General features: G+C 38.0%; 1 protein-coding gene across 1 annotated transcript in view; it reads right to left on the reverse strand.

The window, feature by feature from the left end:
- Positions 1-16,810, reverse strand: part of IP6K3 (inositol hexakisphosphate kinase 3) — a 30,752-nt gene that overhangs the window by 3,808 nt on the left and 10,134 nt on the right. The window contains exons 3-4 of the mRNA XM_081947879.1: positions 1,705-1,915; positions 237-415 (exon numbers count right to left, since the gene is read on the reverse strand). Of these exons, the coding sequence (XP_081804005.1) occupies positions 237-415; positions 1,705-1,915 (390 nt within the window). The remainder of the gene's footprint in view (positions 1-236; positions 416-1,704; positions 1,916-16,810) is intronic.

Consider the following 16,810-nt stretch of genomic DNA (forward strand, 5'->3'; position numbering starts at 1 on the left):
TGTGTACATTGCTGCAATCTTGGTCCCACTGAAATACATGTTTACCAACATAATCAGTGTATAATTTAGACATAAAATGTCCTTTTTGTCATTAACCTATTGCACATAAACTTTTGATTAACTGTCCCTTCTATGTTTGTACTTATAACAGTACTAGCAGCCTTTAAAAAGTACAAATTATCAATTATACGTGTGTACAGTATTGTAACGTTCAGCTAATTCAGGAAAAAAGATACGATGAGGTTTATTCTCCTTATATTTGGAAGACATGCGATTTAGATGCTGTTTGTGACAGTGCAATCCCCAAGGATTAAAGCTGTTATTTGCCTCTTGGTTCCCATTGGCATCCTTCATAAGTGATGATACATCTTGGTGGTACTGAAGATCTGTCTGCTGTCGTGTGTTCCCATGGCAGCTAGACACAAAGGAAGCTGATTAGCTTATTGTCTGGAAGGAAAAAAATTACTACCATATATCTCAGCATATCTATGTATTTCTAAACCCTTGTAATCTCAGCAGGATTTTAGACATAGTATTAAGCCCATGTAGTCAGAAGTAGGATTCTGCAAGTCCACAATTCAGACTGCAGCCTGACAGAGTCATTTGGTACATTGTTTAGAAGCCTTACTGAGTTCAGGCTGACTTATTCTTAAGAACGTGGGCACTAAACTGCAATTTTCATTGTGAGACAGAATGGTAAGGATTGTAACCTAGGTAAAGGTTCCCCTCACACATATGTGCTAGTCGTTCCCAACTCTAGGGAGCGGTGCTTATCTCTGTTTCAAAGCCCAAGAGCCAGCACTGTCCGAAGATGTCCGTGGTCATGTGGCCGGCATGACTAAATGCCAAAGGCACACGGTTACCTTCCCACCAAAGTGGTCCCTATTTTTCTACTTGCATTTTCACATGCTTTTGAACTGCTAGGTTGGCAGAAGCTGGGACAAGTAACGGGAGCTCACTCCGTTACTGGAACTGCCGACCTTTCTGATTGACAAGCTCAGCATCCTAGCCACTGAGCCACCGTGTTCCTCAAGGATTGTAACCTACCTGGTGTTAATAATTGTAGACCTATTTACATGTAGGCAATGCACACAGTTATCAGTTAGTCATAACCAGCAAGCAGTTTTCTGATTAACGAATATAGGAAATTTTTATTTTATAGTTTAAGAATAGCACAATGAACCAACATTTTAATTGAGAATAAATCCCCCAAATTGTGCAAATAATTCAGACTTAGTCCACTTATCTAAAAGAAAACCGTTCATGAGTTTAACGTGCCTCTTCCCTCCCTCCTGCCAATAAAAGATTAGATAGATCATCTTCCTCAATTACTACATTGGTGAAGTTAAGCAGCTTATTCTGTGCAAGGGCAGCCTCAAGGTGTATAAAATCTCTTTGACTTTGTCATCTATTATCTTAAATGGAAATCAAGTACTGTATCCGGGCTGGAAATAGAGGCAATGCAAGCAGGATTGTGATTGGCAATGAAGGAATAGGTACAATATAAACCTAACAGTTCATTTAAAAATATTCATGCTAGTACAGTTTTCTGGCAAGTCAAAATAATTGGATAATCCTAGAACTCATTTGTGGGGCAAGGCTCATACATAAATGTGGGATTTATGTTAGTAATTTACTGGATGGAAACCAGAAAATTAAGCTTTCTTCTTTTGTATTGCATTTCTGGCTTTTTGTATTGCTCACCTGCTTTCAATGACATTTGTGAATGGGCTTTGATTCCATTTGACAAATGTGTGATCATTCTTGACGGTTTTTGCTTGGTTGAGTTTCTGCCATATTGTCATTGAACCCTCCTTTGAGGTGTTATCCAAGGAATTGTGATGGTCTGTGTGTGGACAGGCTACAAAATTCAGGTTTCCCATGCTGTCCTTCTTGAGATATACAGATATTACACCTTTAAGTGGAAAAATAAATTGCATCAATGTGGGAGAATTGATATGTAAATTCATATACATAAAATCTGATACAATGCTAGATTTCTTTTTCTAATTTAACAAATGTTCATTGCTAATTTAAGAACCTCCATATTCAAAGCAAATAAAATAAATTGTAGTTCTTCATACAAAGTTAAACTGCAGTTAAACTTGCCACAGAATGCAGTGATGATTATAATATTGAATTATTTTAAAAGATCAGAAACATTCATAGAAAGAAAGGTAAGCAATGACAAGTATTAACTATGTCTACAAATTTCTAGGGAGTGCAATTAAGAGAATGCTTCAGCCTTCCATCAAATTCTGGTGGGCCTTTGTGGAAAGAAGAAGTTGCATTATGTAACCTTTGATCAGATCACAGCTGAACTCTTTATTTGCTCGACATTTATTCCAAACCATGTCTATATGAGACTTTATAGAGAAGTACAGAGATGGCCTTGAAGAAAACTGATTGATTAAAAGCCATCAAGTCAGGATCAGCTTCTAGTGACCCCATAGTTTTCTCTATCACAATTTGTCCCTAACCTGGTCCTACAGGTCTTTCAAAAATGCACACATTGCCATTGTAACCGAGTCCATCTACTGATTCTACTCTTCTTTTTCACAGTATTAAACATGATTGTAGTTGGAAGAGGCACTGGAAGTCCTCCAGTCCACAACCCTCCATTCAAGCAGGAGACCTCATACCATTTCAGATAAATGGCTGTCCAGTCTCTTCTTAAAAACCTTCATGGACGGAGCTCCCACAACTTCTGAAGGCAAACTATTCCACGGATTAATTGATTAGTTTCCATCCATTGCTGCTTGTCCTGCCTTCAGGTGCTTTGGAGAATAGATTGACCTTCTCTTCTTTGTGGCAGCCACTCATATATTGGAACACTGCTATCATCTTAGCCCTAGTCCTTCTTTTCACTAGACTAGTCATGCCCAGTTCCTGCAATCGTTCTTCATATGTTTTAGCCTTGTTGGTTTTGTTCTTCTTCCTTAGCTTATCATTTGCCCATGAGTAGTTTGTCTACAGTCAGCACCTGATGATATTTTAATGCTATAATTAAGTTGCTATACCTCAACTCAACAATAGTAGCTTTAACAATAGTATGGTCACTTAATGTTATGTACTCCATATGATGATGTCCATATACAGGCATTGTTTAGTTGTGTGAAGAAGTATTAGTTAAGAAATCATTGGATACAGAAATTGATAATTACTTCTCCTGCTTCATCTCCTGTAGCAATTATTAGGAAAACATTAACTTGGCCCAGGAAAACAAGGAAGTACGAGAAAGAAACTCAAGACTGTTTTGCCTTGATTCTCTTTGATATAAGAAGTAGAGAAGAAGAAATAATAAAAGGATTTCAAGATTCAATTATTATAGCCAAGATCAGTAAAGTAGTGTCCCCAGTATTTTATGTAGTGTCTTTTTCCTGACCTAGGTTATCCTGAAGGGCTGATAAATATATGTTATTTTGGTGTGCTGCCATTTCTTTAAAGTATGTAGAGATGTCAACTATGGATGGGGGATAATCAATCTCTGCTCTCCGTGTTCATATTGATCCAAAATTCTTGCTGTGTGCTCAAGCTCCTTAGTTACAGGAGGTTGGCAAGCAAATTATATACTCCAAAGGCCTAATCCCTGTGTCAGAATGTTGGGTGTGTCAAATTGCCCCCTAAAGTAGAGAATAAGGATATAAGTTAAATTACACAGTAAACTGGAATAACCCCATCTTTCTTTCCTTCCAATTTTTTTCCATTTCAGTATGATTCCATATCTTCCAATTTGGGTAAGGAGAGGAATCTAGAGAAATCTTGGCAAGAAAACTTTGTCTCTATTCTGATAGTCATCTTCACAGCACTAAAAGAGATGTCTGAAATTAACTATAAAGTCTTCACAGGTTAAGGTTAAGATAGACAGATAGATGATTGATAGGCAGGTAGATGATAAATAAATAGATAGATATTTAGAAATAATTTTTTCTCTCCAAAAGATACATTATGGCTTACTTTTCAGTTAGTTATTATTTTCGGGGAAATATTGTAAATGTGTCTGTCTGGTTGACAATCTTCAATGGGGTTTATTTTGGGGGTGGCTTATATTACGAGTATCCTGAAAAATCATGTTAGGGCTTATTTAGATCTTAGTTTTGGGTAAACACGGTTCTGTTGACTGGAGATTTCAGAATTCTTTAAAATTAAACCAAACTTCGTCTACATAGGTCTAATTCCAGGACTGATCTCTGTAAAAGACAAGTTATGACTATTCTATTCAGCACTCTATTCCTGCATTTCAAATTAATTCCAGTGCCCATTCCATAGGAATTCTGAAGCTATCTGATTGGAAGGTTCAGATTTACTATTATACACAGTCTTTCCCTTGAGCTTCACTATTGAGTAGTAAGAGAGCATGAAGTGCCTTTAATTTCCCCAGATGAGATTATCATCTTTGGAAATCAAATACAATCCAAATCAGGCAAAGAAGATGATTACTTTAAAATTTGATTTCACCCCAATGTAATTTGGGATTAAAAAGTAGTATAGCCATATTATCTAGTCTTAACCTTTCCTTTAGTTATCTAGAGTGCTGCTTTGCTTGTTCTAAAATAGAACAAGCTCTTTTTCACATTGCCACATATGTGACATTTGAGTAATCTGCCATGCCCTAAAATAATACACCATGGAAAGCAAAAGTGGGAGCTGCCAGTTACTAAGAAAGTAGAACTTGTTGTTGAAATAAGTTAGAAGTTCTTCCAAACAGGAACAAACATGACATAATCAAATTAGAATAATCCTCTCATATGTTTATATAATTTTTCAAATGCTGAAGGCTCAGACGTAAAGGGTAAAGGACTTGTATTATCCTCAATACTCTTTCCTTGGGAAGTAATTGCAAATTAAGTAGTTGTTTCACTCTTAATATTGACCAAGAAAATTTCTAAAAGTTATTTTATTAACCCCACTGTTATACTGTAGAATACATAATCTTTACTCTGACATATGGATATGGTATATGTTTTTACCTTAAACAGAGCATCCACATTTTTGTTTATTCTTACAACTCTATTATTTATTAAATTGTTATCTTGCCTTTATTACTTTATTTATAAAGTAATAAATAACTCAAGGCAGCAAACATATATAAGACTCCTTCCTCCTTCTATTTTCCCTGTGAAATGAATTGAGTTGTGAGTGACTGGCCTAAAGACACCCAGCTAGTTTTTATGCTTAAGGCAGAACTAGAACTCTCAGTGTCCTGGTTTCTAGGCCAGCACCTTAACCATTACACCAAACCGGCTCTTCAAACTCCATATGGCAATAGTGCAAGCAAAAATTATATTAATAAAGAAGGATATTTGTAGCTCAGGGCTGAAATGAAAATTATATTCAAAAATTATATTATATTCAAAAACTATATTCTTTGTCTAAAGATGAAACAAAATTAACAAAACAAAAGAAGACAGGGGGTGATGGAAGAGGTCAAACTACTTGTACAGATCAGATTATTACTTTGCGTATAAAGAAATAGCTTCCTAGAATTTCTAGTAGGAGAATAATGCCAAATATTTTATCCTTCTGATTGAGATTACAAGTGCATTAATTTATTTTGGTAGTGAAAAGAATATTGCAGAGACTTTAAAACTATAGCATGTTCTTAAAATTGTATTCTTTTATCTTTATTCAATAATGCTTGGCTTGTTAAAAGTTCTATCAAAGCACCTATCTACAAAATGCAGACAAGTTCAAAAGAGAGAGAAATTAACACTATACTCGCTTCTAGGACTCCTCTTTATGCCAAACAGGTGGTGACCCCTGTTGGTAAAACCTAGGCATTGCCGATGGCTGTGGCTAGTGCTACCTTTATTTTTTTTTACCCACTATGATAGCACAAGAGTTGTCAATCAATCAACCAGGCACTCATGAGAGTACTCAGTTCCAGCTTTCTTCTATGCAAATTGAGAGGATAGTAAGACTTACTCCTTTTGAACTTGAACATGTTATTTTCCCCCTTCCCTGCAAGCGTTTTGATATTTCTCTATTGTGCCACTGGAACCATTAGAGGCCTGCTCTGATGTCTGATCTTCAGAAACAGAAAGAATAATAATCTAATAGAAGAAAATATAGTAACTCAGAGCTTAAATGCTCTCTTTTTTTTTTTTTTTGAAAAAAAAATGTTTTATTGGTTTTTTAAAAACATTTATAGGGAAAAGGGTAAATGGAATGGTTACAGATTTTGGCAGTAGCAAGTGTGACAGACGCCCCCTCCCTCCAATCTCATAGGTTACATCCATATATCAAGCATTAGTCCATAATCATAAAAAATCAGCATATTAATTCTAGAAAAAAATTTTTTTTCAGTCAGCTTATATTGTTATAATATATAATCTAGATATAATTTCATTATTACTTTCGGTTTGTTTATAACATTGTGGCTTTCTTATTCATTTTTGTGATCTGAGCTTTCTTGGTATTGCCCCTTCTCCCCCTGCTGGCAGAGCTCCGGCCCCTCCCGTGTCCTGTGTGACCATTGTGGTATCTTCTGTTTTTTCTAGGTTCGCTTTGTTTTTTTCCATAAAGGCCTGTGCCTCTATGGGTGTGTTAATTCTAATTCTTTTCTCCTCCCAGAATATCAGCATACCTTCAGGCATCAACCATCTAAACCACACCCCCTTCTGGTATAATTTATTCGCCAATTGCGAATAATTTTTCCTTTTCTCCCTAATTTTTTTGGGAATCTGTTTTAGAATGGTTATCTCCCTATCATGGTATGTGAGTGTTTGCCCCCTTTGCACACCCAGAATTTCATCTCTTGTGCTTTTCCTAAGGAATCTAATATGAACCTCCCTGGGCACATTGTGTGTTCTGGCATATACTGAGTTCACTCTATAAGCCAGATCTATCTCCCATTCCATCTGTTGTTTATCTTTATGTATGTATTCAGCTAAAATATTAGTCATTATGTCCCTTATATTTTCCCCATCTGTTTCTATTACATTTTGGAATCTAAGATAGAAGGACATTCTCTCAAAATCTGTTTTCATTTGTTGGGTATCAAGTTCTTTGTTTCCCCTCTGCAAGGCCTCAACCCCCCTTCTCGCCTCCGCCACCCCACCCTCCACAAAGTCCAGTCTCTGTGAGTTCTTATAGATTTGCACTTGATTTTCTTTGATTTCATCTTTCATTTCCCTTAGCTGTTTCTTAATTTCCTCTTGGCCCTGTAAGATTTGTTGGAGCATTTGTTGAAAGTCTATCTCTGTAGTCTTGGGTTGCATCAATTCTGTTATCTTTGACTGTGTGGCTGGGCTAGATGTTGCAGATGTTGGAGCAGAAGTGGCAAAACCAGGTTTTCCAGGAGGTGGTCTTTTTGGAGACATGGTTTGAAAAGCAAAGGAATCAGTCACTGTAGAGACTGGGCAGCTGGAGAAGAAGAGCAGGCAGACGAGTCCAGGAGATAGAGAATCCAGACAGATGGGAATTTCTTTAGTAACTCTAGCAATAGGTGAAAGTTTTTTTTTTCTCCAAAGGGTTCAAGGAATCACAATCCACAAGAGGTTCCTCTGGGTGGCTCGGAAACAAAGACCGGAAGCCTGAATTTTGAAGGTGGAGTCAGATTTCACAGTTCACAAAGACAACGGAAGTGTGCCATCTTGCCCTGCCAGTTTTGGGCTCAGAGGCATAGCAAACTTTTAAAAGATCAGAAAATTCTCAGTTCACCCATAAGTTCTGGATCTAAGTCCAAGGAAAGTCACTTTTATAGGGGTGAGGCATCATTAGTTGGCTCTCCCCCTCCCTCCTTCCCCTGGGGGCGAAAGCAAAATCTTTTCAAGCCGCTTGTCCAAGGGGGGGGGGGAAATCCCCCTCCCTCTAGCCGCACCTCCAGCAAAAGTCCGAAAGAAACTTTGTTTAAAAAAAGGCTGAAAAGTCCATTAATTCAAAAGAGAGGGAATGGAGAAGGGAAGCCTCTCACCACACCGCCGCTGCTTCATTCAGAAGTATATTCTCCGATCGGCATGGGGCGAGACGCGCGCACACGGGCGCCCTCCGATACTGCTCCCCGGTGCCTAGAACGAAGCGGAAAAGCCCCCGCCAGCCGACGCCGACGCCAGGACCTTCCGCAAGCCGTTCCCTCGGCAGGACGCCTCTCCGGGGCGTCCTGTGCCCCCCCAAAAGCGGGGGAAGCCCACCGGGAGAGCGGGAGCAGGCAAAGGCTTGCCTGTCGCCGTAGCCGCCGGAACCGGAAGTGAGAGCTTAAATGCTCTCTTGAATTGGTTGTTATTTTACTGATGCTTCATTACCCAGCTAGGTAATCATTATGAGTATCTTCATTACCTAGTCAGGTAATAAAATGTCTGCAAGAAAACTATCTTAGAAAGCATCAAGAACTTCACAGAATAATATTTTTTTCTGACACTTGCCTTAAAGATAAAGTGGTCTGTATACTCTGTCTTCAAACAGTATGTTTTGTTACAAAATGCACATTCGATTTTGGATTAGTTATTGAATGAATTAACCCATGGTGGTCTTGAAAACCATATTGATGAGTATAATAACAGAATAACAGAGTTGGAAGGGACTTTGGAGGTCTTCCAGTTCAACTCCTTGCTCAAGCAGGAAACCCTATATTATTTCAGACAAATGGCTGTCCAATCTCTTCTTAAAAACTTCCAATGTTGAAGCGCTCTCAATTTCTGGAGGCAAATTGTTCCATAGATGTTAGAAAATTTCTCCTTCATTCTAGGTTGGTTCTCCTCTTGATTAATTTCTATCCATTCCATTGTTTGTTGTTCTGCCTTCAGGTTCTTTGCAGAATAGCTTGACTCCCCCTTCTTTGTGGCAGCCCCTTAGATATTGGAACACTGCTATCATATCACCCTTGCTCCTTCTTTTAATTAAACTTAGACATATCCAATCCCTGCAACCGTTGTTCATATGTTTTAGCCTCCAGTCCCCTTAATCATCTTTGTTGCTCTTCTCTGCACTCTTTCTAGAGTCTTAATATCTTTTTTATATTGTGATAGCCAAAACTGGATGTATACTATATGTGATACCCAGCCAAAAATGACTTAGCTAACAAACCACAGTTGAGCAAAATCATGGTTAAATAAGTAGCTATTCTCCAAGCCTGTTTCATTTATGTAACCCTGTATCAGTAAGTGTGGATTTGGGCTTAATGGCTTTTTTAGACATAAAATTGCTGCCATTTCAAAATGAGATAAATACCCACAGTGAGAATGAGACAAGTAGGTGCCATTATATATCCCAGGGGTTCAGTAGGCAAAGAAATTAATCTTAATGTTCACAGTCCGAAAGTTTTGGGGAAAAAAAAACAATTTCTCTCCCAGTTGGATAATGCCAGAAGCTTGCAAACACTGTTGCAGCAGAGAATTTGGGGCTGTGTGTTTAGGTAAGCCTTAGATCTTTACATTCAATTTAGATCTGCTACAAATTTATTGTGTACTGTTAAAATCACCTGCTGTGGTAGACAAAGAAACTGCGGCTTCTCCCACTGATTCTTCTATCAATCCTTTCATCCAAGCCGCTAAAAAGCAAAATGACTACAAGATTGGAAGGGGGAAATGGCTAAGGAACGGGTGGGAGAAATCACAGTTATTCAGTCTATTCCTACTTTCAAAAGGCATAGGACTAATTCTACATCATGACAAGGCAAATCTAATTTTGAAAAAACAACAACACCTTAGTATTTATTTCATGTAATAAACAGTGCTCTGTAATTCTATATTTCAGCCATGCTTCTCCTGTTGACTTAAATGGGGCTCACATGGCTGAGGTGTCAGACAGCCTTTGACATATTTATGCCATTCCCAATAAAGCCTGGCGGGGACACAGTTGCAGCTCATAATCTCAAATGACAGAGTACCTTTGAGCATAGCTGGTGGATAAGGCATCTTTGACCTTTTGATGACACATCAGTGATAGTGGGCCATCTTCTCAAGGATACTACAGATTCTACTTAGTAAGCATAGCATTTTCAATTCTAGTTCTACTTCCTCTCAGCTGCCCCTAATGAGAGTCTTACATAGTACTGCTCTTTTATAGGCAGCCCCCTTAGTAACATGAGCTACCTGAAGCAATATCTGAATAATTTTAAGATTTAGATGGGAAGTCAGGGCAAAGCAAAGTTGTCAACTGACTATTTTTAATCTCGAGCTAGGAGGAAGGTCACTACTCCCTCTTTCTGTCCTTCGGCTCATCACAGAAGACCATGCAGGCAGAAAACCATATTTTTTTTATTTTTAATGTTGCCTTTTTATATTTGTGTTGTATTTGTAGTGATAAATAAATAAAGGGAGACTAGTATAGATCTATTTCGAGCTAATTAGCTCTCATCAGCTAGCCATACCCTTACTGGGATTTGAACCTGGGCTGTATTATATCTTAGGCAGGAGTCTTAGCCACTAAGCCACATATATATTTGGGCATACCAGGGGTTGTAACACAAATACATACCTATTTCCCTCGCTCAACTGATAAGGAGGCGAGCCTGTGGCTTAGTGGCTAAGACTCCTGCCTAAGATATAATACAGCCCAGGTTCAAATCCCAGTAAGGGTATGGCTAGCTGATGAGAGCTAATTAGCTCGAAATAGATCTATACTAGTCTCCCTTTATTTATTTATCACTACAAATACAACATATATATATATAATAATAATATATAATTTGTGCTGATAAATAAATAAAGGACAAATGCAACACAAATGTAACAAGGCAACCTAAAAATAATGGCTTTCGGCCTGCATGGCTCCTAGGGTGAGCCAATAGACAGAAAAGGGAAGCAGTATGCTCACTCCCATATTTGTGCATACCAGGGGTTGTGACGCTATATATATATATAGTGTCATAACCCCTGGTATATGTGTGTGTGTGTGTGTGTGTGTGTGTGTGTGTGTGTGTGTGTGTGTGTGTGTATAATTTATATACCAGAGGACTCCAAGGAATATATCCAAAATTCACTTAAAATTGCATAGCAAAAAAGTTGCTGCATAGCAGCATTTTCTTACTTTATTAACCTTGTTTTGCCTGTATTTAACATTCATTACATTTTCCTAGCTCAGTGGTCTCAAGATGTCCTAAACACCTGTTCTCACCTACTGGAAAATCTGGATGCTGTTCCTTTTTCCATCTGTTTAAATAAGACCAGGGAAAATACAAGAGTATATCTGAAAGATATATCTATATCTCATCCAACACCTGGCATCTGTATTGCAGTCCTGAATTTATAAAAATGAAGAAGAAATGTGTGAAACAAGGGGTTTGTGTGTATCAGAAAGCTTTGGTGTAATAATGTGTCAATATCACCGTCAGATTTAATCCCCTTAGTCTTTGGGATCGTATGACACCAAAGTAGAGCTTTTCATATATTCCTCCTCTTTATGTCAGGCATGCTGAATCAGCTTCCTCTTAGTGCCTAAAAATGCTTGCTCTATGTACCCAAAGAGACAGGAGAAGGCCATTCTGACTCATGAATCAAGCTGTCTATTTTTGTGCATTATCTAAAAAGATGGACAGATTCAATCCTGAATTGTCAGGTAAAGAGCCACATTTCATAGCTAAAGCAAAACAATTTAAAAATAACCCTAATTTATGAGCTGGAATAGAATGACAAGTACAGGAAGAGCTCTGAAGAACCAAGCCAGACTGAGAGTCTTAAGGCTGCAATAAATGCTGGCTGTATTTTTTAAAAAATGTTTTTGAAAAGAGGGCAGATCATTTTATTGATCAACTATAAACAGAAAAAACCTAGAATGCCACTAATATGAAAGGATTAGCCTAAAACAATGGATTCTTTGTACGTTCTATGAGATAAAGAAGTTGCTTTCCAATTGCTTGTTTTGAAAAGAAACATTTGGAAGTCTCTAATAGGTGAGGGAAGAGGGACGTGGTGGCTCAGTGGCTAAGACGCTGAGCTTGTCCATCAGAAAGGTCGACAGTTCAACGGTTCGAATCCTTAGCACCGCATAACGGGGTGAGCTCCCATTACTTGTCCCAGCTTCTGCCAATCTAGCAGTTCAAAAGCATGTAAAAATGCAAGTAGAAAAAATAGGGACCACTTTGGTGGGAAGGTAACAGTGTTTCGTGTTCCTTTGGTATTTAATCACACCGGCCACATGACCATGCAGACGTCTTCGGACAACACTGGCTCCTTGGTTTTGAAAAGGAGTTGAGCACTGCCCCCTAGAGTCGGGAACGACTAGCACATATGTGTGAGGGGAACCTTTACCTTTACCTTAATAGGTGAGGGACACATAAGACCATTTCCTGCATAATTTTTCTTGACCCAAAGGGTGGTAACTGAGTAGAAAAGAACTAAACAAGTGGACCTTTCCTTGTTGTACAGCAGGGGTGTCCAAACTTGGGAACTTTAAGACTTGTGGACTTCAACTCCCAGAATTCCCCAGCCAGCCATGCTGGCTGGGGAATTCTGGGAGTTGAAGTCCACAAGTCTTAAAGTTCCCAAGTTTGGACACCCCTGTTGTACAGACTTCTAAATTGTTTGGAGGAAGATCTCATGCTACTGTTGGCTGATGGGAAAAATTCAAAATCCACAACAGTAGAACCAAGTAAAATGTTGCAAAGTTACAAGCTTTTGAATACTGCAGGACTGCTCATTAATCCAATGAAGAGAGACCATAGAATCAGAATGGTGAGGTTTCTACACTATGATAAGCCATAATATACTGGTAGTTGGATTTTAAATAGCATCTTGGGAAAGCTTAGTAACTGTGTTTAGTAAGCTATGAATTTTGGTTAAGTAATTGTGTTTTTTCAATAGGCCATGGCCTATCCTTTCTATTAGCTTATAATATAGCCTGATTTTTTGTGTAGTGCATGTGACTCACAAAATGACTTAAGATAACTAAAGGATGCAATTAGCATATACTAATTTGAAAGACTAATCATTCAGTTAATGGGCACTGTCATTGGAAGAGTGGATACATTGTGCAATTGCCACTTATTCCAAATGACCATAACATCTCCTACTGGGATTGTGTCCAGTGCTCCCACGAAGCAAACTGGAATCACTGGGGGACAATTGCAAACTGGTAAAACTCTTGGCCACCTTCAAATTTTTGCTTTCCCCACATTTTAGGTGCACTTGAAGATGGTTGCCTGCCAAATATGGATCTTCCTATCTTCCTCCCTTTCGCAGAAGAGAAAAGAGAAAAAACATAGGCCAGATAGCCTATTGTCCTTAAAGAACCTTCAGCTTTCTATATGAAAATCCTAGGAATAACAGCAAAAATGGGGAGAAAAATCCTGACATCAGGTCCATATTTGGAAGATATTGTAGGCACTGTAGAGAAAGCCATTTAGGTAAAATGAGAGTTGAAAAAAACTTGCAAATAAAACAATGTACCAGATTCCAATTAGCCTGTTGCAGCATAAATAGCCAAGACTCTCATCGCATCAATATGAATGATATTGTTGTGGCCCGCGACAGAGTTGGGCAGTGAAGAGGTTGAGGAGGAACATAGACCAGTCCTGGAGGCCGGGGAAGGCTCAGGCGAGGGCTCTGCATCAGAGGCAGAGATGGAGCCAAGGCCGTCTGGCAGTTCTCAGCTGCCTTTGGAGCTAAACAGCAGTGAAGCAGAGGAACAGCTGGAACCTGTTACTGGTGTGCACATGCGCAGAGCTGGCAGAAGAAAAGAACAGCTAAGGAACCAGGGTCGACTTAGGAGTAAAACCACAGGTGGCTGGTGAATGGCCCCTCCCATAGGAAATAAAAGAGGAGCGAAAGGGGAGTGGGCTTTTGCAGGAAACAGTTCATTCATTCATTCATTAGTTCGTTTCAGGAGTGTGAAGATCTGTCTGTGAATCTCAGAGACTCTGTGCCAAGTCTTTCCTTGCATAGCACTGTGTTTGGAAAATATTTTACATGGCAGCTTTCCAAGCTAGATAATGTATGTGGTCATAACTTCACCTTTGAAAGACTGTTTACCAGGTCTTTGCTGAATGTGAATGAGATAAATTCACATTCATTTAATAGAAGGGGTTTTGTCGGGACCAGGAATGTGCTTCGTGCTTTTTGGGGAAGCCTAGATCAGAACAGATATATATGACTATAGAATCCATCAACATACGCAACATAGTTTCAGCACATTTATTTCTGCAGGGCTCAAACCTGTTTGGCTTTGTACATGGCAATGGCAGGCAGAGGAGAATATTTGCAGAAGATATCAAGTTAGAAACATCTCGGCAATTCTTAGAAGCTGTTTTGCTTTGAATCTCTATAGCTCTGCTCCTGGATGTGTGTTTTTAAATAAATAGGCACATTTATTTACTGCCATGTGCAACATAAACCTGAACAAAACCTAGTTGAAAATAAGTCTAATCTCATAATGAGCTCTAAACTAGACAAGTAATTTTGGGAGAGAAGATGTTGCCCAAAGGAAGGCATTTGTTTCAAGATTGTCTAATTTGTACTGAAATGAATAAAAAGACAGTTTTATCTGAAAGTAGCCTTCTGAAATAGTGCTAGCTTGTAGTAGACTTAATTGGTGGTAGCTGGGCAACATTTTATAAAGTGATATCATTACATAATGGCTCTTAAACTACCTCAAAACCTCCAGGAGTTATAAATATATGCAACTCTATAAAAATATCTAACTCCATAACTCCACTGGTGAATCCATGCCAAAAATAAACAGCTATTTCTACTGACGCTCAGACTGACCTTTAGTTTTCTAGGAAAGTGTTCAGATTTTTTTCAAAGGTAATGTCTAAAGATATGCTGATACCAGATGAAGGGTTTTTTGGGGGTGGCATGCCCTAAAAATTATAGGGGGCTAGTCAGTGGAATTTGTATTTCATTCTAGTATTCCGAATTAGGAATTCCATTGCTATGCTTGTAGGAAAACTAGATCCTTATTATAAAGGTATTGAATGACAGTCATATACAGTAGAATATCTGAAGCAAAATTATGAAAACCTGTTGTTTCATATTTTTAGTTTCAAACAGCTGTCTGAAGAAACTTTCTAGTTCCCAACAAACCTCTTTATGACTTAACACTCCAGCCTGCCATTTGAAGCAGCAGGCTGGGTATTGCTGTGTGGAATTTACTTTTGTGAAAGTGCTTCAATCTATTTAAAATGGCAACACTTTATGTGAATTCCTGTGATGGTTTTTGCAGGCATGAAATGCCTTCTTGGTAAAAGTAAAAGCTATGTACTGAAACTACAAAGTCTTATTCCTTTTCACCCCACCAAAAAGTAGTTGCCTTTGAGTGTAATTACAAGGATGCCTTTGAATGCGTTTCACATGATATACAGTATCTGTGAAAGATTCAGAAAACTGAGCTGTTGATTAAGAATTTGCAGATCATGCTTGGGTGAATTTATCTGACTTTGGGTATAAAACCTTCTTGGGACATTAGCAGCCAAAAATAGCAGTGGGACAACAAAAGAAGATGGGGAAAAATGCTACTTTTTATAGAGGCCTACTGTACCTAAGATACAAAAATTCAGATCATCATTAGGTGATAGCAAAAAAAAAAAAAAAAAAAAAAAGCTTTTCTGTACAGTTTTGTTGCTATCTAGAGTCTCATCTGGAGTTCCCAAACTTTTGGGGTCTAGCACTTATGAAAAGATTTCTTCATTTCATAACTTTTTCTGCAATATTATAGAGAGGGAGAGATTATTTTTTAAATACAAGCAACACTTGTAAAGTATGTATTATTTTTCAAGGGAAAATGAGCCATCTTGATGTTTTCATGTTAATGATAAAAGAATGAAATAAGAGACGTGGGAGGTGATTGTATATTCTATTGAGCTCAGATAAGAACTCTTAAAACGCAGGCATTCTTGTAAAACAGCTCTCGGCTGGAAAAGTGCCAACTCAGCCCCAGGGGGACAATTTTATGTTTAAATCTTGCCTCTTAGAAAGAAATGGGGTGGAAGGGGCTTTAATTGGGTCAGCCTGTCTTCCATTGCTTCACAGCCAGGGTAGAATGAACGACAACTGAAGCAATGTGTAGTCTGAATACATATTATAAAATTGGAGCGAATGGGGGGATATTTTGGGTTGAAGCAGCGATATTTCTTATTACATAATTCATATCAATGTCTTTGTTCCCTATCCCATTTTGAAAATTATTGACTGCAAGCTCTTTTTATATCTCAAAATGAAGTTTTCTCTTACACAAATGGGCTTGTTTCAAATTCTGGGTCTGCATTAATTCAACTTAACAAAATTATACAAAATGTTGCTGTTGATTTGAAGCGACCTGTGTTTAGTTTTATGGCTTTATTGACTGGTTTGTATTTATTTATATTTTGTTTTCCAGATTTTATAGTAGCCAGCGTCCTAGTATGGTTTCAACAAAATGTAATGATATAATGAAAAGTATTTCTATAGAGAATATTAATATCTGATCGGCAATCTTTCAGAAACTCTGATTCCCGGTCAGAACAAACCTAAAGACTCATCAGACTGACATAAGTCTTTTTTTTTTACCTTTCTGTGTGAAAACTGACCAGATTGGTAACTGAATCTTACTTCGACATTGGAAACAAGGTTCAGACAGGAAATTTCGGCCTAGAAGTAGCAAATAAGTCAGAGACGTTGAAGAACTGACTTAACATAGTCATAATCCTAAATTTTGGCAATTCTATTGCTATATTCTCCTCAAACATGAAGTTATGAATAAACTTTAATAAATAATACTGGTACATTGCACTTGTTCAAATAATTATGATGCAATGGATTTATCCCAACTTCCATTGTTTTAAAACTTATTTGTATTCTGTTTTTGTTATTTGTATCATACTAATTCTCTAAGGAACCTATAACTAAATGCAAAGAGATCTTCCCACAGTATTCCTGATGAAAAGACACTTGGGCCA

This window comes from Natrix helvetica, assembly GCF_964273705.1.
Source record: "Natrix helvetica genome assembly, chromosome: 3".
Lineage (NCBI taxonomy): Eukaryota > Metazoa > Chordata > Lepidosauria > Squamata > Natricidae > Natrix > Natrix helvetica.